Here is a 17,896-nt window from a genome sequence, read left to right on the forward strand (position 1 = left end):
GTACTTCTCCTTCTATTTCATTTTACAGAAATTTCAAAAACAAACTAAATTCTTTACCATTCAAAACGTTCGATTTCCTAAAAAAAATGCTTAGATTTTGATTAAAAACCTAACGAAGCAAAAAAACAACAAACCAAACCAAAAAAAAACATTATACACATCTTTTCCTATCCGTCAGTTCCTTCCTACTAATCATTTACGTATATAACATTCAAAACCATAAAAAAGACTTTAAACTAAAACAAAACAACAAAAAAACGTATACAAAAAAACCGACTGAAAGTAAAAGACCTTGATCCCAACTTATTCTTCTCTAATAACTTTCAATTCAGTTAGTCCACCCACAAACTTTCTAACTTCTAGACCATCATCATCATCATCATCATCATCATTCGATCTCTTATCTTTATCTTTTAATGAACTTTGTTTAGATTGAATACTTAAACCTTTTTCATTTGCTAGATGTAATAAACAAATAAAACAAAACGAAGTGGAAATCTCTTCCATCTTTTCTTTGGGATAAAGTTTTTGTAATCCACCAATCACTTTTGTAAACGTTTTAGATTTTTCCGTGTTAGATGAATTTGGAGGTTCGGTTGGGTTTCTTTCACTTTCCGGTTGATCATCCTGTAAAATAACAAAATCAATTTGATTGAATCAAAAGTGAAAAAGAAACTTCAGATCACTAACTAATTTCTGGGCTTCTAATTCATTAGTCAACTCCTCCAACTCTCTCCATATATTCTCTTTCAACTTCTTAACATCCACCCGTTTAGCTTTCTTAGCATAACTAATAAACTCAGGTCTAACTCTTGTATTCAAGTTTTGAGTAGCAGCAATCAAATCTTCTTCTTCTACTTCTTTCACTTCTATTGTAGTTTCTATTGATGGTGTAGTAGGTAAGGCTCCAACTGGATTATCAAATTCTTCTTCAAAATCCGGCGTATCGTCTCCTTCATCTTGAAAGAATTGAGTGGCGAATGGTATGTCTTCATTCGTTCCTGGGTCAGTTCATTATTAAACGAAATCAAATCAGTAATGGTTTCTTATAGTTCAACTGGTCATTGAAGAATTTACCTTCTTCGGTTTGATCTGCTAGTGTACTTTGAGCTGCTGCTGCGGCTGCCGTTTGTGCCCAATAATTTTCATCAATCTCAGTATTTGATGAATTTTGTTGGTTCGCTCCAGATTTGACTCTCATAGTAAACTATAACCAAGGAAATCATGATCAGATTCATTTTCGAAAAATAGTAAGAGATACACAGAGAAAGGAATTACCGTTGCTTTAGGTTTCATATCAAATCGTAAAAGTTGTGAAGCATTAAAATGCATATCATCCGGAAGACAATGTTGTTCCATCATCTGTTTACTTCCTGCAAGACTCTTACTACCACTGATTTTTTTGATAATCTTTTGATGCGATTTCGGTTTAGGTGGCTTATATCCTGGTAGAGTTAATGGAACTGTACTTGTTTGAAAGATTGTTTTACGAGGAGTAGTCAGAGGTTGGGTGAAATCGAATGAAAATGCGGTTTTCTCTCGTTTTGTTCGGGTCATTGTTGATTGTCCTTCTTCATCACCTGAATACATCAATTCAATCATATGATTAACAAGATTCAGTGTTTCCAAAGGAATTTTAGCGCATAACAGAAGGCAAGGGCCACTTACGTGCTTTAGAGACTGTCCGTCTTAGTTTCCAGTGCTCAGGACCTGCCCACATCTTCTTGAGGCTCTTGTCAAAATAATCAAACATACCACTACTTTCATTAGCCATAGTGCTTTGTCCTATCCGACTTGTCGATGTTGGATCATCTACCAATGCCATCAACATATCCCTTTCATTAGGCATCTTATTCGCATTAAATGTTGACATCATCCCAACACCTCCTTCATCATCATCATCATCTCCAACCCCATCACCCATGGCGAAATCCATATCTGCGGAATTGGGATCATAACCCGAATCGAAAAAATCTCCACCTCCCCCACCTCCAGGCTGATCATTCGGTGGTGGTTCTTCAGCTGTCTCTGCAAGAGCCGCTAGATCTACAAAGCATTGGACCGAATCTGTTGCTGAAAACTTGAAATTGGCGAGACAGGGGCATATTGTACGCTCTTGAAATGAAGCAATCGATCCGAGAAAGGAGGCTGGATTGAATAAAAACGCCTCAGGATTTAAAACGATGATCAAGAAAACAGATTCAGGGGAAAAGTTTACATTTGAGTTTGGAGACATCAATCATGGGCTGCTCGTCTTCTTCCTGGACTGCATCGTCTTTGTCATCGTCAGGAAGATCGGTCAACGATTTGCCGCTGGCATCGAAGACGATGGTCATGGTACTATCGATCGCTAGATGACTCATACTATTAAAGCCGCGAGACAACTGGATATTAGACTCGGACTAGGCAGTATGGTTTCATTGATTCATTTACTTACAGAATACCACCAGGGCCGCCCTCATCGAAATCTGCACAAGTCTTCTTGAACAATGGATCGACAGTGAATTCAAGTTCAAGATCTTTGACCTTGATCTTGTCATTAAAGTCGACTAAAGATGTCGAATTTGCATTTGCAGTTCGAGTTCGTGGCTTTTTGACCTTTGTCGCGGTATCTTCGCCCATCTCTTCATCGGTTGAATTGCCATCGATATTATTAGCCAGGTCTACAGAAGTTACATCAGGTTAGCATCTTTTAAGTCGCGATAGAGACTTTGAATACGAATAAATGCTTACTATTAGCTTCCTCGGCCAGACCCGAAAGAAGCTTTCCGGTCTCGGTGGCCACACTGTCTACCCGAGAAGTCCAGATCTTGACACAGCCATCTAGTGTACAAGAGGCCTTAGGAAGTGGAAAGAATAAGATGAGATGGATGCAAAGACTGGGACGCGAAAACAGGCAGAGATACACACTTTTTGAAAATTGATACCTCCTTGAGCTTCTGGATTGCGTAAAAGAGACATATCGTGAAAGTAGTCAATGAGGGCAAAAGACCATGTATTGTTGACGTTGATTTTCTAAAAGATGGCAGAAATATCACGGTATGTGATGGTTCAAACGCGCCATGATTCGATAAGAGAGATATCAGATTGTGTCATGAAGTGATGAAATGTAACAAGCTGATTGAATTTACGTTGTCTGTGGCCATCTTCATCCATTCATCATAATTGTTATTCATCACTTCTGTACTGATTACCAGTCTGTTTTCACCACCGATACCTTGAAGTCCACCACTACCCCTGTTCGCGTTCCGAGCTTGGTTTTCTCTCACGCGCGCTAAAGCTCCAACCCGGGCACCACCGCCCGTAGGACCGTTTGACTCTACGCTTGGCGAAGCGCGATTAACAGAATTGTTAAGGGATTTTTGAGGTGTTGCCGCGTGGTCTAGATTATTATTGATAGAGACCGATCGATTAAGACCATTAACACTACGACGAGCTCCAAATTTTCCACTTAATCTCCTCTTGGCGTGTTCAGCAAGCGATTTCTTTTGAGCTGCTCGTGTAGGATCTTCTTCAAAATCGATATCTGATTCATCATCTGATATACCAAAGTTAACACCTCGTTTTGTGATTTTTTTAGCTTTTTTATGTGCTCGAGGTGAATCTGAATCTGATGATCCTGAATGTGAAGCAGTTGAATTTGATGTTAGAGCGTTCTGTTTGATACTTGAGTTTGTTGTTGGATCTTGATCACTTGAATCAGATAATTCTTGAATTGAATGGGATTTTTTGGTAGCTCTTCCGGGTTTTGATCGCTTGGATGACATGTTGTGACTCGTTTCGATCTCTGAATGGTATGCAGAATAAATTGAACGTGTTCTTTGAGCTAGATTTGATTGTCAGTGCTGTTGAAGTGTTCGTTTTGTTCGATTGAAAAGTTGATGATGGTAAAGTGAAAGTAAACTGAAGTGAAGACTTTAAAGTCAAAGTGTTGGTATGACCGTGTTTGTATGCACTCACAGTGGTCAATGATTTTCATCTCAACTCACCCTCGCTCGAAGCATATTGCGCATACATCAACACCCTCGATACAGAGATTAATAACCTCCACTGGTTCCAACTTCCACTGATCAAGACTCTTGCAATCTATCCCTCTGTACATATATGTAAGATAATTGCCAAAGTATGGCGTATAGAGCTAATCGTGGAAACAAGGATTGTAGTATTACGAGGGTTTTGTGAGTTAGACGATACCACACCGACAACTCAATGCAAACCTGTGGAGAATAAAAGCTCCATTTCTTTACCTCCTCCAGCCTTGACCCAATGCACATATATGTAGTGCAAGGACTGAATAAAGGGAAGATCAAGTCACAGGTCATTTTGGCATAGATTGATTTGAACTCGTCAAGGGAGCCAATATCGGAATTGAAATGGAATTACACATTGCCCAGTCAGGATAACACGCGTTTTCTGGTAACGCACTTCTCTAGAGATGTCTATCTGATATTCTTCAGTCCCATATTTGTCAAAGAGAGTGGCGCGCTCACAAGGGGTCACATGTGTCGAGGGTACAATCAGGCAAAATTTTATCGGCGCGTCATGAAAGAGGTCACGCTGGCTGCAGAGGGATCCGGGTGCTAGCTGGCACGCCAACCTTGGAGAACTGCGTATTTTCCGGATGACATTAGCAGATCAGAAGATGTATCAAAAAATTAGTCGAAAGGCACTGGTTTACTTCATTAGAGATAGAACTTGGCTGATTATAGTTGGTATGAAAAAGGACAAGGACATCCAAGTGGCCTTGTTTTAATTCTTTCAACTCTTTGAACTGAACTAAATTGGTAAATTTAAGAACTCTTGTACTACAAAAAAATAAATAGATAAAGATAATCAAGAGACAAGTGAGCCAAAGAAACAAAAGTGATTACAAGAATGATTAAGGAGTAAAACTACTAAGATGAGATTCAAAAGGGAGAGGAGTGACAGCACAACAAGTGTGTTTATTTACAATTCCTACAAAGAGATAGAAAAGAAGAGAAAAGAGAGCCTTCAAAGCCAACTAGGATCGATCGGTCCAAAATCATCCTCATCGTCAACCACAAGTGTCTTAGCGTGCCGTGCGATGCGTTGTCTGAATGCATTCACGAGGTAAGATCGTCGGTTTCGATTGGGTCGATCAAGGTAATCGTCCGGGTGAGTGTAGCGTGGCTGAAGGTTTCGAGACTCTGCTTGATCGTTGAGACTTCGTAGGTAAGAATCAGAAGGTGGACAAGACCTTCTGATGAAAATTGGAGATGGCGACTTGAATGGTCGCAAAAGGGTGGAGTTAGACAAATTACAGCCGATGGGGAGTTTGTGATCGTGCTGAATTGTTCGGTCAGATGGCTCAGCTAATCTCGATGCACGGTAACTGGTGGATGTGCGGATTGCTTGGAGTGAGCGAGAATATCTGAGGAGCGTCTATTGAATTTTATGAAAGAAGAGCAATTAGTTATGGTTTGCTCTCTTTGAAAAAGGAGGACGGACAGGAAAGTGTGAATCATTTACCTGAATGCGCGCAATGGTGAATAGGCGATAATAGCAAGCCCTTGCATACTGCTGAGCAGCCGAAAAGCAAGCTTGAGGGAAGCGGATGTTGGAGGGCGCAAAGAAGCGGAAGTGATTGAGGACCAAGTAAACGGCCGGTTGGAGAATGGAAAAAAGGCGTCTGGCGAGTGGGTCGGTTGATGATAGGAGTTGAGAGAGCCAGAGCGGCTGAAGGAAATTAAATACGAAAATATTAATAAGGATTCATGAGAGGTAAACAAAACAAGTGAAAGAGACCAACATTGAGAGGGAAATTGAGTTGAGTGGATGACGGGTTGAAAATTTGATGGAGGGTGACATCAAATTTCTTCATTGCTGAGACCGGCAATTTCGACTTGAGAAATCTCGATTGACGGTAGGCAATGTTGAGATCTGGGAAGAGGAGTTGTTTGATGGTTTTCGGTGAGGTGGCGGCAATGGTGATGTTGATGAAGATTTGAGATGCCAATGAGATGAGGTGAATGAAGAAGTATGGCTGAGATGGTGAAGTGGCAGCAGTGGAGGTAGAGAAGAACATGATGAAGTGAGATGATGATTTTGAAGAAATTGTTAATCAAATTGTTTTTTGTCTTTATAAGATAAAATGATTGGAAAGCTGAGGGTGATTGCTCAGACTTGATCAAAGGAAAGGGTACTTTATATTTCCTGGTGATATACCAGCCATTGTCCATAAACATTTCTGGTGAGGTGGGCTGAGCATTATTTGCATGATAGAACTCTCACAGGCACGTAGGAATCCGATTGAAAGGTATTGTAAGTCAACATTCAGGGCAGCCAGACATCATTTTGATCTCCAGGTAGCCAGATGATCCACGTCTACTCTCATCTTGTTCGTGTTGCATTACAAACATGATACGATAGGCTCATGCCTCTTGACTCGACTGCCAAGGCATGGGATAGAGCTGACACTAATGCTCGAATGATGGTGGAAACATGAGTGAATTGCTCAGCATTCGAGAATTATACCGATCAAACTCTATCAGCTCCCCCACCGACGAAATAGCTAGTCAAATTGTACCTGACTTATATCATTTAGACCAGAAATCGCACATTCCATTCAACATTTTGCATTTGATATCATGTTGGAGTGGCTAATGCGAAAGAAGTCTTCTCGAAGAATTTGCCAAAAACCTGGAGCTTGCTCGCAGCCTTCGGACATTTGCGACCGTTTTCCCACTCAGAAAACACATTTACTCTCTACACCCTTGAGTCAGATGTGGCCGTGATGTATAGCAGGCAAGCAAAACTTGATGCGATTTCTTCCCTCAGTCGACTTGTATTCTTCCCCGGGCCATTATCCCATACCGTAAGATATGTTGAACAACGAAAGAAGAGCGCCAAGATTGCACAGGAGAGTCGAGACATGTTACCGGGGATGGGCAAGATCCTTGATCAAAACTTGACTGAGAAAACATATCCTGATTTCTCTCATTAGAATGCTCAAGACATCATGATTCAAATCAAGCATCTCTTCTCTTTCTACAAACTATATGACCAATCTATTACACTATCAAAAACAGTCCTATAATTCTTTTTGACCTCTTAAAGTGTTGTATAAAGCGTGATAAACTTCAAAAGAACTTGATTCGAACCCAATGAATGTGAAACCAAATCAAACTACCATGATTTGTATGTAATGCATTTTTTTCACCCAACTTCTTTCTCTACATGTCCTGGAATGAAGTTCAATATAATTTCAAACTTTTCTACTAAATCAAAACAAAATTCCCAAATCCCTTCAAGGATCAGATACAGGTGAATCAGCAGTAATGGTAATAGTAGGCATCATCTTCTGTTGTTCAGTTTCTTTAACTTGTTGTAATTCAAGTTGTTTAGCTTTCCAAGCATGTGCCATTTCCACCAATTTAAATGTACCTGGGTTTCTTTCCTTCTCATCATCTGGAAATACTAAATCCCAATCTATACAAACCAAAAAACAATCAATCATCAATCATAGATCATGTTTTGTTGAAGGAAGAGAATACAAGTTTGAAACTTACATTCTTCTTTATCACCTGTTCCTTCTACTTTACGCCATTTTCTCATAGGTCTTGGAATCATGGCTTCCACTTTAGCCATCGATCCAGGATCCCCAATTTCAAGTTCAAGTAATTTCCAATGATCCAATATAATCGAACGCTATCAAAACCAAATCAAAAAAAAACCAATTCCCCAGAAAAGAAACGAAAAACGTCATCAAAAAAAGTGTGTCCGGAAGAAAAAAAGATCACAGATTTTGGTAAAGAAAACTGATCGAACCTGTTCTTTAAGATTATCCTTTACAGGTCCTTCGATTTCATTCTTCCATCGTTTTCTAATATCTTCATATCCTCTCTTCAAAACTTCTCTAGCTAATCTAATGCCTTCAAGTCTTGCTTCTTCTGCTGCTTTTTCATCTTTTTCAACTGGAACTTTTTCACCTTCATCTTCTTCTTCTTCATCTTCATCAAGACCAAGGTATCGATCCGAAATCGCTTTAGCCGTTGAAATCTCAAACTAAAAAAATCATCATCATTCTAATCAGATTCTCAAACCAAAAAATCATGTGAGAAGGGAAAACGATTTACTTTAGCCCAAGAAGTCCATACTTTAACATGTCCACTAGCTAAAGCCAATCTTTCAAATAGTTTTCTAGCTCGATCCCATTCTTCTTCTTCTTCTTCAAAATCAATATAAGCTTTCCAAACACATTCAGGATCATACAAATCGTTTTGTGAAATCGCCATTTCATAAATCGCTCTTGCTCGATCGACTTCCATTAACCCTCTTTCTAATCCTGCAAATTGAATCCAAGCTGATGGATAAGTTGGATCAAACTGATACGAAAAAAAATCGATTAGTTATGAACTTTAATCCAAGGAATATCAAAGTATATAGGAGAAGATAAGGATTTACTTCTAGGAACTTTTCGTATAGTTTTCTACACCTATCAAACTCTCTAAGTTGTAATTCCATATCCAAATAAACCTGTGTAGATAAACGAATCAAAGTCACGTTTGTCAATCCAAGACCATCGAAACCTGAAAAGCAGAATTAAGAGACTAATCAAACCTTGAAAGATTTAGGTTTAGGTGCCAAACCGATAGCAGTTCCCATGATCTTCCTCGCTTTATCCAAGTTCAACTGACGTAACTCGAAATGAGCATACCTGAACAGAAACCCAAAAGAAAGAAGATGAGATTGATTAACGAATCATCAATTTTTCAAACTTGATCAAGATCGAAATCGTAAACTTACATATCCCAAACTTTTGCAAAGGTGAACCGTTTATGAGGAATTAACTTTAAACAAGCTTCATACACTTGCCTAACACGTTCAGCATCCTAAATAATCATCAAGGTTAGACAGATCAGAAGCCTAATAAGTAAAACAATCAAGTAGTTCATAATCATTGCAAAGAAAACTTTACCTTGGTTTCTGTTTCTTCAAAAGTAGCATATCCTAACCAAAGAAAAATATACCGTCTCCAATACCTACAACATTCATCAAACCCAATCCCCCCAATCAGCTTTCCAAAATCGATATCAAACCATACCTTTTTCTTCTTCTTTCACTTTCAAATTCTACTTCAAACACACCTACTTACCTTTTATCATCACTAGGAGGCACTTGAGCAATTGCTCGTTCATAAACTTCACGTATCCTTGTAATCGCTTGTTGTGGATCATCATGATCACAAGACTTGAGTGCGTTTTCTTCTAATCTTGCATACTCGAACCATACATCATAATTAAGTTGTCCTCCATTTGCTAATTCTTCTTCCTATTCAATCACATAAAGTATTATCGAAAGTTTCGCGTCAGGTTTTTTGAACTTTTAAATCGAATGGTATTGGGATTTGTTTGACTCAACATATTGGATTCTTCGTTTTCCTAAAACTGTGGCTTCTATTCCTGCTCGATCACCAAATTGTTTTTCAAAATTAGTATAAGAAGCATACAACCCAACCGATTTAGACCTCGGTAATCGATCTAAAGCATACTAAAGATTCATAAAGTTCGTATTTTGGTTCAGTTCAAACTTATACTAGAATCGTTGATCAAGTTATATAGATTTAGTAGTTGGAAATACCTTGTAGATCATTCTGGCTCGATCGTATTCTTTATGTCGACTTTCCATCTTAGCAAATGATGTATAAATACTTTGAGCTCTTTCTAAATCATCTTCTTCTTCACCAAAATATTCAAATGCCATTTGAAAGATTTCTCGGGATCGTTCTGACGAAAATTTATATCAAGAATTCAGGAAAACCAACGATTTCAAAAACAAAAACAAAAAATGAGTGATCAAATCATCTGAACGTTCTGTTTTTTTCTCTTGGGGGGTGGGGGAACGTTTGATCAACTTACCAATCTTTTGTCTTTCTTCTTCAAACTTGGCCCATTTGATCCAATTCTTAGGATCAGGATGACAAGCAATCATTCGTTCATAAAGTGTACTAGCTCGATCTAATTCTTGATACCTAACTTCCATCTTGATATACGCACTCCAAGCTTTCTCATCGGGTTCCCATGACATCCATCTTTCAAAAACTTGACGAGCCCCTGAAATATTTCCAAGTAACTCTTCTAAATAAACATATTTATACCATATCTGATTGATGCGTGGTAATAAGGTCACAGCTCTATCGAATAAGTTCCTGGCATGTTGTATGTTTCGTGCTTTTAATTCCTATAAATGTTTGTTTTTTAATGGGAGTTTTGAATTAGTAAAGATGTAGATTTGAAAACGTCTTTAGGTGTTCATCTGGGCTTACCATTTCACAATAACTTAACCAAAGTTTTTCAGAAGTAGGTGCTACATCTAATGCTCTTTCAAATACACTACGAGCTCTAGCAAATTCACTTTGTGATGCTTCCCAAGTTCCATACTTTGTCCAAGCTCTTAACTAAAAAGAATTCAAAACCAAACCGAAAAAAAACATCTTTGAGCTTAAGGATAGATGAGTTTCGAGATTTTAAAAAATCTTACATCTTGACGAGTTCTTCTAATCACTTCTTCAAACTCTTTACGTTTTCTACCTCTATATTCATGAAGTTCTTCAAAATCTTCAACTTTTTGACGCGGTGCTGCTACTCCAGTCTCTTGTCTTTCTTGAGCCTAAACCATGAACCAAAGTCGAGAAATAAGTAGATGATGATGAGTGTAAGGTGATGAGAGATAAACTAACTTCGCGTAAGAGTTGTTCTGCAGTGATTTGAACTGGAGCTGGTGCTCTGTTCTTGACCTCTGTTGGAATTGGAACGAGTTCATGAGTGATTGGTTTGAGGTTTAAGAATGATGATGGATTGAGTTTACTGACTTGGAGCTCTGGCGTCTGCCATGATGGTGATTGGTTAAAGTGATAGTCTTGAGATGGTTTGTTTGAAGTTGAAGTTGAAGATGCTGATGAGGTGAATTGAGCTGGTGGGTTGTTGACTGTTGAGCTCGATCGAGACTCGAATGGATGGATGGATTTGGTGTGGTGTCTATGTAAACCCATAGTATACAGCTTGAAACCCCATGAGTGACCCACACTCCAAGTTTTTTTTTGGATTTCTCATTCCATGCTCAACCTCTTTCATACTTTCCTTCCAAGATGGGTTTCTCAAGACCACGTTATAATGAAAAAGCAAGATCACATAGATCAAATCAACAACCTCAAACTGAACTTGATTCAAATCAAAATGATAACACAACCGATCCAACCACTAACAATCCAGGAACTGAAAAAATGTCAAAAAAGAAACAAAAACGATTTGAAAGTTATTTAGCTAAGAAATTAAAAAAAGATCAACATAATCAACTTTTAAAAGTAAGTGTTTCTTTCTTTGAAGAATTAAAAACGATTCTCAAAACTTACTATGTTACTTTTTTTTAATAATTTTTTTTGATAGGACATAGAGTTAGTTGTCTATTGCATTCGATTCATACACTTTGATTTTTTCCTAATCTTTTGGTTTTGTTTGATACGACCAGAGCATCACAATCAACGGTTTTAGATCCATCAGCATTAGTTTCAACAGCTAATTTAAATTCAGCATCAGTTGCAAGAACCCAAAGAGAAATTAAAGAAGTAGAAGCCAAGATTGAATCCAGAAAAAGAGAAAGAGCTCAATTGATTATATCCAATAAGAAACGAAAACATCAAACTTTTCATAGTGATGATGAAGATCAAGAAGAAGAAGATGAGGAGGAGGAAAAACATCAAGTTAAAAAGACTTATAATCAGAAACCTTGCAAGGTATCAGCGGATCAGATCATACCTAACTCTTTTTCAGGAGCTCTTACCATCGAATCCAATCAAGTCAGCAAAAACTCTGGATCTCATACCTCTGATCCTTCTCGCGCATCAGCTTTACCCGTCAAACCAACCCTCGGAAGTGCACTTGCACCTAATGCAGTTACCCGTGTTGTCTCGAAACGTAAACCTAAGACTGCCGGATGGAAGAAATCCAAAAAAGCTATGAATGACAATGTGATTGAATCAGATGAAGATTCTTTCAATAGTTCTGATTCAGCTTACGATAGCTCAAGTGATGACGAAGAAACGAAATCAAAATCGTCAGATGAGCAAGATCCTCAAGACGACGAAGAAGAGGAATGGACAGGTTGTCAATTTGGAGTAAATGATGAAGATGAAGAGTCATTGGATGAAGAAATGAAAGAGTCTGACTTAAATGAAGGTAGGTCGGAACGAGTCAAAGGTAGTTTTCGAGATTGGGCAAATGCACAATTACTCCAAGTCGATGATCATCAATCCGAGGAACCCACGCTAAATCAAGACGACGAGCCTCCGCCTACTCTCATATCTACACAACCCAACCCTCGACCTAAACACTCCGATACTAAATGTGGACCACTAGGTGCTCCACTCGATCTCCCTGAAACCGATCTTTTCCTTCACCAAAAGACCATCAACGTACCACTCACAAGATCAGAAGAAATCAAAGCATCCAGATCTCTACTTCCCATCTTTGCAGAAGAACATACGGTGATGGATGCGATCAGACGACATCCGGTAGTAGTGATTTGTGGAGAAACAGGTAGTGGAAAAACGACTCAATTACCACAATTTCTTTATGAAGCAGGATGGGGTAAGGAAGATGGCGATAATCCTGGGATGATAGGGATTACCCAACCTCGTAGGGTTGCAGCTGTTAGTATGGCTAGCAGAGTTGAAAATGAAATGGGATTAAAAGGAAAAGGTGTGGTAGCTTTTCAAATTCGATATGAGGCTACTACTGAAAAACAAACTAGATTGAAGTTTATGACGGATGGTGTATTACTTAGAGAACTAGCTGCTGATTTTCTTTTAACTAAATATAGTGTGATTATTGTGGATGAAGCTCATGAAAGGAGTGTGAATACTGATGTCCTCATTGGGGTTTTGAGTCGAATCGTTCGACTACGTCTGAAAATGTGGCGTGAACAATTGAACAAACCGAAGGAAAATACTCAAACTAATCAAGTGACTCCTTTACGATTGATCATCATGTCGGCCACTTTAAGAGTGACCGATTTCACCCTCAACACTACACTTTTTTCAGAACCTCCACCTGTAATCACGATTGCAGCAAGACAATTTCCCGTCTCTGTACATTTCAATCGGAAAACTAATGGAGATTATATAACAGAAGCGTATAAGAAAGCAAGTAAAGTTCATACTAGATTACCACCTGGTGGGATTTTAATTTTCTTAACTGGTCAATTAGAAATCATGAACCTTTGTAAAAAGCTTTCAACAAAGTATGGAAAAAAAGCCATTGAAGAAAGAAAAAAACGTCAATCTAAATCGTTTATTAAATTGGAATCTCGTAGACCTTATACGAAAGGCAATGATGAAACAATCATCAAGGAATCTGAGTTGAATACGGATACGGTCGAAGTTGAAGATATTCAACTTGGGAAAGATACTCATGATTTGGCTGCGGATGTGGATGAAGGTCATGAAGCAGAAGACGATCCAGAGGCACTTGATACTGAGGATGAAGACGATATGGACGAGAATGGTCTTGATTTGATGGAAGATAGTGATGGTACGGTTTTCTATCTTGGTTTTCATTTTATGTATTCTCTCAGCAAACTTACCAACACTTTGCCAAATGAAAACAGTACCGATGTATATCTTACCTCTCTATTCACTTCTTCCTACTGAAGAACAAATGAAGGTTTTTGAAGATCCACCAGAAGATTCCCGATTAGTTGTGATAGCCACCAATGTAGCTGAAACCTCATTAACGATCCCAAATATTAGATATGTAATCGATAGTGGAAGAGCCAAAGAACGACATTATGATTTGAGTAGTGGAATTCAATCTTTTGAAATCGATTGGATTTCCAAAGCATCAGCATCACAAAGATCAGGTCGAGCAGGTAGAACAGGACCAGGACATTGTTATCGACTTTATTCTTCGGCAGTATTCGAAAATTATTTTCAAGATTATTCTAAACCGGAGATTCAAAGAATGCCAATCGATGGAATCGTTTTACAAATGAAATCGATGAATATTGATACAGTGACGAATTTTCCATTTCCTACTCCACCTGATCGATATTCATTAAGGAAAGCTGAAGTCGGATTGGCTCATTTAGGTGCACTTACTTTTCAAAAAGGGTTTGATCATTGGTGTTTAGATGGAGAAAAAGTCATGGAAGCTAGGATCACTGAGTTAGGTAGGGTCATGGCACAGTACCCTCTTACACCTAGGTTTGCTAGGATGTTAGTTTCAGGATCTCAACATGGTTGTTTACCATATGTGATAGCTTTAGTATCGATTCTTTCTGTTGGAGATCCGTTCTTACATGAAGATGTGATTACGAGTGAAGATGGTGGATCAGATGATGAACAATTAGGAGCCGAGATTCATGAAATGACCAATGAAGAATTAAAATTAAAAGAAATTCGAAAATCTAAACGTAAACGGTTTTATCAAGTTCAACAACAATATTCCAGATTAGGAGAAGGGATGAGTGATTTATTTAAAAGTTTATCTGTTGTTGGAGCATATGAATTTAATCGATCAGGATCAAGTAAGTTTTGTGAAGACAACTTTTTACGATTAAAAGCTATGGAAGAGATTCATAAATTAAGAAAACAGATTACTAAGATTGTACAAAAAAATCAAGTTGGTGAAGGATTGATTGAATTCTTATCTGATTTAAGACCTCCTAATGAATTACAATTGAAAGTTTTAAGACAATTGATTACAGCTTCGTTTATTGATCAAGTAGCTATCAAAACTAGTCTTTTACCTAATTCATCCACTTTCAATAAAACTCATCAAAACAAAAATCATTTGATTGCTTATAGAACCATAGGAATTAAAGAAGATGTCTTTATTCATCCTTCGTCAATCTTGTTTACTTCTTCTTCGATTAATTCACCGGAATTTATAGTTTTTCAAGAATTAATTAAAACTAAGAATCGGATTTGGATTAAAGGCATCACTAAAGTGAATCAAGCTTGGTTACCGGTGATTGGAAAATCACTTTGTACATTTAAAACATTAGAAGGAATTAAACCTTTGCAAAGAATTCAGGAAGATCAAAAAGAAGATGAAACTCAAAGAGTTTGTTTTGTTCAACCTAGGTTTGGTGGACCTGGATTAGATTTCGAGTTGAGTCCTATTGAAGTTTTTCAAAAGAAAGTAGGAAATCGATGGGTATTTGTTTAAGGGAATGATTCATGAATGAAAATGAAAAAATATAAAGAAAAAAGTATATATACAATGTTTTTTTTTTTGTTTGAAATCATGTGATGATAATTTTTTCTTTGGTGATTCTTTAGTTTGTATTGATTATTCACTTTTTTTAGATCTTTTTCTTTGCATTTTGATTTTGAATTGTATTATTTTTTGAGGTTTTTTGGGGGTCTCTTCAGCTTTGGAAAGTTGGGAGCTGCATTAGATGTATTTATTTTTATATAATTACCAAAATTCGTAATATTTTCTTCATACTGAGTCATCGTGAGATGAGATACCCACTTTATGTTGAAGAAGGAGGTAGACAGTCTCTTGGACTTGATACTTTTTGAGCACAATGGTTCGATTGCAATTCAGTTCTCGATACAATTTTATAATTCAACTCACGGGTGCCCTGAAAGAGCTCACAAAACCTAGCTTGAGTTCCTGAGCGGGTTTCACTCGAAAGGGTAGCAAGTCTTCAAATTGTGTTAAGGCCTTTAACTCCTGGCCTTTGAGACGTCTTTTTTCATGTCTGACATGGAAATATATCGAGGATAGTAAAGCCTCATCGGTGGAATCCGGAGTGGATAATCAATTCTCCTGGACCTAACCAATACATACATCATGTTCACCGACCTACAACAGATCTATCCTGAAAGAAACTTTCTGATTGAGTTTGTGAACAAATTTGTTATATTGACAGGTACAACTGAACTACACCAAGACAGGGATTTGTAAGATTTCTGACGGAGGGCGTTATCGTTAGAAATGCAAATTGAGAATATAAAACAGAGAAAACATTGATGTCCTTTGTTATCTAAATCGACTAGGCAGACAACAACATATATGTGATGAACGAAACTAACAAAAGAAAGTGATATATCAAGAAGCATAGTGGTAATGAGGAATTTTCCTCTTCCCAAGAAACAAACGAGTCGATCATCCAATACCCCAAAGACAATTCTAGAATTCTCAGAAGTTGCACGAGACAAATTTATATATGTCCTCGCCAAATAATCTTTGAACTTTAGGTGTTACGTGAATGTAATCCTACGTCATAAATTCGTTGTAGAAAAGATAAGCTTAACGGTTTACAATCCAATAGCAAAAGAGAGCTTACCCAAAAGAAGTATTCATCAACGTTGTGACAAACAGTGTTATTGGTAAAACAACTGTCAGTGAGGTTTTTGATTCCGTACTAGTAAGGAATAAAAGCGTTTAATCAGATAACGCGATATCAAGAATCGGAAGGGCTTGATGGATATAATTCAACACCAACCTTTTTGGGATGAGTCACTATAAAGTTCCATATATTCGATATGTCATAGACTTTCGGGCCACAGTCTGGACTATCCTTGAATTGGGGTTTCGCAAAAGTCGAGAACAGACCCTGATGATCAAAATATACATTAGCCTAGAATTGGAAACTTTTGGATAAGAGATACTCACATCATTGTATTGTTTGATGAGTGCTCGCAACATACTCAAAAGCACCTCTGATTTTTGTTTATTACCATTTGTCCATTTTTTAACACCTGCATGTTCAAGTGGGGTCATGGATGTGTTCGGTACAGTAATGATCATAAATTTCGAAGGGAACCTGGGCAGAATTGGTTTCATTGTCAGCCCACCACATCAGATGATGGCTACAAATGTGCCAACTGAGCAGAAGCACGCTTAGTTTTTCCAAGTTTATGAGCAGGCAGTTGGACTCAACTTTTTCACGTTATGATTGTCGCGCAAATGTTGTATTTGATATTGAACTTCTTGAAGTTGTCTTTGTACTCTTGCGGTAGCGTTCACGTATAATGAGTCGGTGAAATGTTGTGCTCCTTTGCCACCATTGGTATCAGGGTCAACGGCATCTGTCCAGATCGCGTCTACTGGGTTGATGCCGACCCACATTATGTACAGAACTTCCTTCGTACCATGATTGACCTTTGATGCTTCTAGATCGGAAAGGTAAGTCTGAATCTGTGCTCTAGTATCCGGAACGGTCACCGCAAATTTCGTAAGATTCTGGTTCGCATGAGCGTTGTTACTGATCAACCCCAAAACCATGTCAGCGTACATATTTAGTGGCGAGTTCTGAAGTACTGCTCGGCTCTGGCAAGTGAAGTACGTGAAATAATCATTTGGAAAGGAACATGGCCCACTATGCGTAGTCATGTAATTTGACTGGGTGCTGAGCGGACAACCTTTTCACCAGAGTGTTTGGCCACTGAACACCAATGGAAGCTTTCCCGAGTGCCTCGAATACCGAATCTAAAATACCGGTGCAAATTGTTAGCTATAATTCTATGAAGGTTTTAGATTGGCACCGCCAGGGTCTTGCAACATTATTCGAACCCAAGCACTTACTTTGCAGAGGCGCTGAGGGATTATGACCGTTGTCTTTGTACCCAGGTTTTATTGTACGGGTGGTATTGAAACAAGCGACATTCCCATCAGTATCTGGTGCGATAATTCATCTCATGGTTACGGCACCAACCTGAATACGAATCACCAAATACGACTACGGAGGAAAATACCGATTGAGGTTTATTGCAGGATGCTGGTCTGTAAACAATTCAGAAGTATGAGTCTTGGAGAATGCCGCTGACACTTGACCCAGATCCAATGGGCTTGTAAATTTTCAGAGCACTTACTTGGCCGAGATGGAACCAAGGCATAACATAAAAATTGTCAAGTAGATCATCGTC

General features: G+C 38.2%; 6 protein-coding genes across 6 annotated transcripts; 1 reads left to right on the plus strand and 5 right to left on the minus strand.

The window, feature by feature from the left end:
* Positions 1 to 303: 303 nt before the first annotated feature.
* MELLADRAFT_62786 (uncharacterized protein) lies at positions 304 to 3,767 on the minus strand (the record flags this gene model as incomplete). The annotated part of the gene is made up of 10 exons (XM_007409606.1): positions 304 to 627; positions 691 to 1,001; positions 1,078 to 1,207; positions 1,279 to 1,580; positions 1,669 to 2,046; positions 2,219 to 2,364; positions 2,438 to 2,663; positions 2,734 to 2,839; positions 2,911 to 3,015; positions 3,132 to 3,767. The coding sequence occupies 10 exons, from the start codon at positions 3,765 to 3,767 to the stop codon at positions 304 to 306; spliced, it is 2,664 nt and encodes an 887-aa protein (XP_007409668.1).
* Positions 3,768 to 4,992: 1,225 nt separating this feature from the next.
* Positions 4,993 to 6,046, minus strand: MELLADRAFT_85946 (uncharacterized protein; the record flags this gene model as incomplete). The annotated part of the gene is made up of 3 exons (XM_007409605.1): positions 4,993 to 5,403; positions 5,491 to 5,697; positions 5,771 to 6,046. The coding sequence occupies 3 exons, from the start codon at positions 6,044 to 6,046 to the stop codon at positions 4,993 to 4,995; spliced, it is 894 nt and encodes a 297-aa protein (XP_007409667.1).
* A 1,165-nt stretch (positions 6,047 to 7,211) lies between these two features.
* On the minus strand, positions 7,212 to 10,905 carry MELLADRAFT_43256 (uncharacterized protein; the record flags this gene model as incomplete). The annotated part of the gene is made up of 16 exons (XM_007409604.1): positions 7,212 to 7,449; positions 7,530 to 7,668; positions 7,813 to 7,949; positions 8,090 to 8,345; positions 8,425 to 8,496; positions 8,581 to 8,677; positions 8,767 to 8,852; positions 8,939 to 9,002; positions 9,116 to 9,291; positions 9,382 to 9,510; positions 9,601 to 9,746; positions 9,879 to 10,200; positions 10,286 to 10,417; positions 10,501 to 10,629; positions 10,700 to 10,758; positions 10,832 to 10,905. The coding sequence occupies 16 exons, from the start codon at positions 10,851 to 10,853 to the stop codon at positions 7,268 to 7,270; spliced, it is 2,148 nt and encodes a 715-aa protein (XP_007409666.1).
* A 1,069-nt stretch (positions 10,906 to 11,974) lies between these two features.
* Positions 11,975 to 15,185, plus strand: MELLADRAFT_35627 (uncharacterized protein; the record flags this gene model as incomplete). The annotated part of the gene is made up of 3 exons (XM_007409434.1): positions 11,975 to 13,292; positions 13,344 to 13,547; positions 13,624 to 15,185. 3 exons carry the CDS (start codon positions 11,975 to 11,977, stop codon positions 15,183 to 15,185), a joined length of 3,084 nt encoding a protein of 1,027 aa, XP_007409496.1.
* A 660-nt stretch (positions 15,186 to 15,845) lies between these two features.
* On the minus strand, positions 15,846 to 16,761 carry MELLADRAFT_71759 (uncharacterized protein; the record flags this gene model as incomplete). Its single annotated transcript, XM_007409603.1, has 4 exons — positions 15,846 to 16,244; positions 16,315 to 16,392; positions 16,474 to 16,584; positions 16,644 to 16,761. 4 exons carry the CDS (start codon positions 16,749 to 16,751, stop codon positions 16,167 to 16,169), a joined length of 375 nt encoding a protein of 124 aa, XP_007409665.1.
* A 125-nt stretch (positions 16,762 to 16,886) lies between these two features.
* On the minus strand, positions 16,887 to 17,267 carry MELLADRAFT_62790 (uncharacterized protein; the record flags this gene model as incomplete). Its single annotated transcript, XM_007409602.1, has 1 exon — positions 16,887 to 17,267. The coding sequence occupies one exon, from the start codon at positions 17,265 to 17,267 to the stop codon at positions 16,887 to 16,889; it is 381 nt and encodes a 126-aa protein (XP_007409664.1).
* Positions 17,268 to 17,896: the final 629 nt, after the last annotated feature.

The sequence above is a fragment of the Melampsora larici-populina genome (genome assembly GCF_000204055.1).
Source record: "Melampsora larici-populina 98AG31 unplaced genomic scaffold MELLAscaffold_16, whole genome shotgun sequence".
Taxonomy (NCBI): domain Eukaryota; kingdom Fungi; phylum Basidiomycota; class Pucciniomycetes; order Pucciniales; family Melampsoraceae; genus Melampsora; species Melampsora laricis-populina.